The sequence below is a fragment of the Rutidosis leptorrhynchoides genome, chromosome 3 (genome assembly GCF_046630445.1).
Source record: "Rutidosis leptorrhynchoides isolate AG116_Rl617_1_P2 chromosome 3, CSIRO_AGI_Rlap_v1, whole genome shotgun sequence".
In the NCBI taxonomy this organism is placed as follows: domain Eukaryota; kingdom Viridiplantae; phylum Streptophyta; class Magnoliopsida; order Asterales; family Asteraceae; genus Rutidosis; species Rutidosis leptorrhynchoides.
This window is the reverse complement of record NC_092335.1, coordinates 172,189,757-172,195,807: the sequence shown is the minus strand read 5'-3', so window position 1 is coordinate 172,195,807 and position 6,051 is coordinate 172,189,757. Positions and strand designations below refer to the sequence as shown.

At 34.1% G+C, this 6,051-nt stretch overlaps 1 protein-coding gene across 1 annotated transcript; it reads right to left on the bottom strand.

Annotated features, from left to right (window-relative positions):
* Nucleotides 1-730: 730 nt before the first annotated feature.
* Nucleotides 731-5,422, bottom strand: LOC139897005 (uncharacterized). The gene is made up of 5 exons (XM_071879647.1): nucleotides 4,678-5,422; nucleotides 2,018-4,253; nucleotides 1,722-1,801; nucleotides 1,495-1,561; nucleotides 731-1,038 (listed from the first exon to the last, which is right to left on the bottom strand). Exons 1-2 carry the CDS (start codon nucleotides 5,231-5,233, stop codon nucleotides 2,218-2,220), a joined length of 2,592 nt encoding a protein of 863 aa, XP_071735748.1. The 5' UTR covers nucleotides 5,234-5,422; the 3' UTR covers nucleotides 731-1,038; nucleotides 1,495-1,561; nucleotides 1,722-1,801; nucleotides 2,018-2,217.
* Between the last annotated feature and the right edge of the window lie 629 nt (nucleotides 5,423-6,051).

The window sequence follows — 6,051 nt, the reverse complement described above, 5'->3', positions numbered from 1 at the left end:
TTGGTTGTAACCCATTTTGACAACTATTCATAACCCAAAATCGAAGTTCACTGTAGCATAGTAGGAATCCCAAATAGTAGTGTTTGGCAAAAAAAAAAAAAAAAAACCGGAATGACATGTTTTTATGTTTTTAATTACAAGAAATCCCAAATAGTAGTGTTTGGCTATAAAAAAAAACTGAATGACATGTTTTTATGTTTTTAATTACAACTCAATAGTAGTGTTTGGCAAAAAAAAAAATAAACGGAATGACATGTTTTTATGTTTTTAATTACAACTCAAACTGTTGATATGTGTGTAACCGTTAAACACTTTACTATGTAGATTATGTTTGTAATGAATCGTCGGCAAAGTAATCGTTGGCAATTTTCAGCTGCGAAGCGCGCACCCTTTATCTTGCTATTATTATTATTATTATTATTATTATTATTATTATTTTATTACTATTTTACTACTATATACTAAAAGGGAGAATAGTAAGGGAATAGTAACCCCTTTACGCTTTACCAACGTGTACGCTGCGCAGACACACTTGTACCACAAGGGCCAGTAGTGAGCTACAGTAAAATATATATAAACCCAAATAACAGCTTGTAAAATTAAAATAGATTTGTTTCTGGTTAAACCGGTGTTCCTATCACAAACAGACGGAAGCATCCCATTTTACCATATCACAAACATTTATCACAGACATTTAACATTAAAATTTTAATTAACATTAACATAACATATAACATAACATACTATATTAAAGTAAACAAGATAAAAAGAAGATTTTATGGAGTTACAGTTAAGGTCCTATTTGAAGACCTCCTGCCATTAATAGCATTCTGTATTTGGGTATACCAATATTAACCAATTATATGTAACAATATAACACCAATGGTAGAGAACTGATATGGCCTAAATGCAGTGCTGGAGCTGTGATGAAACCCGCCTCAGTTGACTACATGACGTGTGTAAGTGTTAACGGACCGGTGATTAATCAACAAATTCTTGTTTTCCGCCTTTTCATGTAGGTGTGGCACACGACCATTTCTATATTTTTTACAAAAAGAAAAAAAAAAAGTCGAATACAAAGACGCATAATATTACAGATACAGTTAACAAAGGTCAAATCCAGTTAATGAGCTTGAAGACCCTTAGGCCTTAGCTAATCGAACCTACTGTACAAATTTCATTGGTTTTGTGTAAATAATGGTTAGCTTCTTTGGCTTTATACTACCATTGGTGTGCTACGTTCTGCATTGGATGCTTGTCTCCGACTTGTATGCATCAGACAACAAAAGGTTTGTTACCTTAGTGCCATTGAAATAAGCAATAGTTTAACATATAAGTTTCCTAGCATACTACAAAATTCCCTATTGTAGTATGTTACATCTACACAGTATGTATATGTATCTGGTGTCACAACTAACTTTACATGTTATTCACATTACATCCTATATGTAAGTACAGAAATAAATGTAATGGATCATAGATTAGGAAATATACCAACTCATACAAAAGTTCCTTCCATACACTTTAAATAATGTTTGCTCTCCAGTCTCCTCGGATCAACCTGCACTCGAAAAGTTAAGATAACACATAACATTATTTTTAAGAACCCCGTGTAACAAATATTGTGAATTAACAAAGAACCAGGTCAACATATAGCCACATCAAACCCAAAAAAGGTAACGGCGATATAATAATATTAGATACAGTAGCTAACAAATAACCTGGTAGCAATCCCAGAGTAGACATCAGGTGACTTTTTCCCCTCAACCATATAAACAAACTCCCCTCCTAGCTGAAAAGGCTAAAAAAAAAAAAAAAAAAAAAAAAAAATGATCAACATTCTATAATATATGGATGGAGCTCGAAAATACATACTAAATTTGAAAATGAAGATCTTTAAATGATTAACATCTACAAATGAAATAAAAGAAAGTTGAGCATGAGCCCATATTGTACGGCTACACAACCCGCCCAATTTGACACTACTAAAGATAAAAAGTAAATATACATCACTTACAGTAGAATCCGGTGGATAAGCATATAGAATATGATCGTTTCGGGATACGAACTTCCTAATGCTTTGTAGAGATTCATACACCTACCCAAGCATTAAAACTGATCCTAAATACGCAACTCATACCGTTTTCATCTAAAAGGCTGATCCAAAGAATAACAAATATCATCCAAATGTTTATGGATGAAATCTTCAGTATATATTTAAGAAATATCTAAGCCAAGCTTAATCATATTAGGGACGAGCTCGTCTACCGAACGGAAATCACCAGCTAAACGTAACGCGTACAACATCACCGTATAAAGCTGATGATCAGGAAAAACGCCATTAACAAAAATCAAACTGAAAAAAATCTTAGCTTCATTCGTTAATCGTCTTTTGCACAATCGATTAATAATCGAACTATAATCTCTGATCGTTACATTAAATCCCATCTTCATCATTTCAAAAAACACAACCAATGCTCTATTCACATCCCCCTTTACACAATGTGCTTTAATAAGTATAGTATAAGCGGCTTTTGTTAACCGAAAATTACCCTTCCTTAAATTCATAAACAACTTATCGGCATCATGTAAATTACCATACACACACAAACCATTAATAAGAATATTATACGTAATCGCATCCGGCTTCAAATCCCGTGTTATCATTTTGTTATGTAACTCAAACGCTTTTCGTATTTTACGCGCTTTACAAAAACGTTGGATTAAAATGTTATACGAAACTTCATCGGGATACAAACCTCGCGAAAACATTTCATTAAGAACAATTAAAGATTCTTTAAGCTTCCATTGTATACAAAGACTCTTTATAATTACCGTATACGTAACACAATTCGGTTCTACACCATTCGCTACCATTTGCACCTCCAAATCACGCATCGCTCGTAAATTTCGCTCTTCACCAAAAAAATTCATAAGTGTCGTGTACGTTATAACATTAGGTACTAATCCATGATCCCTAATGTTATCGAAGGTCCTTAACGCCTCGTTTAATTGTCTACTTTTGCAAAATCCATAGATTAAAGAATTAAACGTGACAATAGTAGGATTAATCCCTTTCTCTATTATCTTATCAAACAAATGTAGAGTTTCACAAGTCATACCGAGTTTCGCGTATTTATTGATCATGATATTGTAAAGAACAATATCCCGATTATCGCAATTACTAGATAACGTATCAAAATACATCCTTGCCTCCGATAACGATCGGGTCCCACAGAGGCCAATCAAAATCGCCCGTTGAGAAAACGTAGCCGGAAATATCTTCTTACTAAACATTTCAACGTAAAGTTTACTCGCCGTTTGAATGTCACCTTGTTTGCAAAGATGATATATGACGATCGAATACATGACATCATCGGGTTTCAAACCGACTATTTCCATCTCATACAACAAAAACAAAGCTTTCTCAACACAACCAATCTTACATAAACTACTCACCAAAACGCTATACGATATATAATTTAGATTAAATCCATTTGAAATCATCTCGTCTCGCAATTTAAGGCTTTCCTCAACTTTGCCAGCCTGGCAATACCCGCATATAAGTAACGTATATGTAATACTATCGGGCTTCAACCCGTTTATCATCATTTGTTGAATCGAATTAAGTGCCCCGTTTATTATACCGAGTACACGAAAACCTTTAGATATCGTGTTGTATGTTACTTTATTGGGCCCCACACCATGTTTATCCATGTCGTATGTCAATTTCAACGCATCTTCAATTGAACCCGCTAAACATAACCCATTAATAAGAATATTATAACTGTATGCATCAGGATGTACTCCAAACTTCAACATTAAACACAAAATCGATTGCGCGATATCAACGAAACCCAACTTAGAGAAACCTGACATAATAGTATTGAACGAAACAACATCGCTTGTTTCGTGAAGATGGGTCACCGCTTCTTGCATCATAGATTGTTTACACAAGGCGTCTATAAGTATGGAATTTGTCTGTTTGCTCGTGTGGACCCCACTTTCTTTGATGTCGTTGTACACGTCCAAGATGATATTAGAGTGTCTTAAGTTATATAATAAGCTGTTGTAAGTCAATATTGATGGCGGAATATTCAAATCTTTCATCTTAGCTATAACGTAAAGAGCATCATGAACCATCTCTAATTTAGCGTACGCAAATGCCAACATGTCCCAAACAATTTCATTAGCATCCCAACCCTTAAAATTCAACGAAAGCAGCTCACAATTTGAAGGCCCTGAGCCAGCGCCTATATTATAAGAAAAAACAAACATAAATGTTAATTAGCATGTACAAGGACATTATATAACAAGTATTCTTCATGTCCTTTTGGTAGCAATTCAATCATGGAACCTCGCGAATGTTCCATTCTCATGTTTTTAACAGACAGTGTATAATATTAGAAAAAGTACGCTGCTAGTGTTTTTGTAAAATTGAACATTAAGATTTTTCTAATGACAGGCCAAAGTGATTGATTAATGTTGACTTTTACCTGACGGTTATTATAAAGTTCAAGCCTTTTTTACACCTTAACAATCTGCCGTTAGACAAATCCTAAACATTATACTAGTTCAAGCACTTTGTAAGTTTAATAACTAAATTGACAAATGTGTAGGTCAAGGCAATGCCTACATTTTTTATCTACATATATATTAGATTAACAAAAAAGGTACCATCTTCTTGCAGCATTTGAATGAAACTCGAACGCAACGACTTAAGCCGTCTTTGACTAGCCAACGAATGAGCAATAACAAGCTGAGAAACTTTCGAATGCTGAAATCCGTACTCATTCTTCAACGATTCCGGCATTATGTCAGCATACGCCCCACAATTCTCCCCTTTCACCAATTCCGGCTGTTTCAAGTTATCTAAATCGTTACTTTTCATTTCAAACACATTGATCTCCTTATTCAAATTGTGTACCAATTCTAGAATGTCATCAGTATCTTCTTCTTCTGTAGATACAATCTCTTCAGCAGCAGCTGAACTACTAGCAGAACCCTTATAATACCCAAGTAATAAACCTAGAGAAATGCTAAAACTTCCATAATTAGAATCACCCAAGATACAATTTTGTCGAATACCCTTGACTCCAAATGATGAATTATGATATGGGTATAGCTCAAAATGTCTAATTTGTGAAAGAAATTGGGTTTGTTTGTATAGTTTTCTGTCAGCAAGGGATTTTAGCTTGTTAATTGAAGGTCGGTTACATAGGTTTCTCCACATGCTAATTTGGGGCTATTAATTAGAATCTTGAAATCATACAAACGGATTTGTAAGTAAGTATGCATAGAGAATAAGTATAAACCGAAATAATACCAGGATTCGAAATACAAACGGATTTGAATCTGAGGAGTTTTGTGTTTGTGCGGGAGGTAAAGCGATTGAAGCGTTCGCTAAACCCTGCTAAACCTACTTTTGTTTTCGCCTGCCCAGTGCCCACGGATACTGATTTAATCGTGTTTTTTTTTCTTTCGAAAAACAGTATATAATTAATAAATAATAATTAATAATCGCGTTATTTGAGGTTAATTAAAATTAGGACCTTGTTCACTTTGGACTTCTTACCTCACAGATTATTCGGTAAGACCACAGATCGCTGTTGTCCAGATATAGCAAGGGAATTATTCATAATCCCAACTGTACCCTTCTCATATTCACACAAGCAAAAAAAAAAAAAAAAAATTCACACAAGCAATAATGAAAGGACCCGTTCATATACATTATAAACGATTCACAATAGTTGATTACATCGCGAGGTATTTGACCTCTATATGATACATTTTACAAACATTGCATTCGTTTTTAAAAGACAAACTTTCTTTACATCGAAAGTTGATGGCATGCATACCATTTCATAATACATCCAACTATAATTGACTTAAGAATAATCTTGATGAACTCAATGACTCGAATGTAACGTCTTTCGAAATATGCCATGAATGACTCCAAGTAATATCCTTAAAATGAGCTAATGCACAGCGGAAGATTTCTTTAATACCTGAGAATAAACATGCTTTAAAGTGTCAACCAAAAGGTTGGTG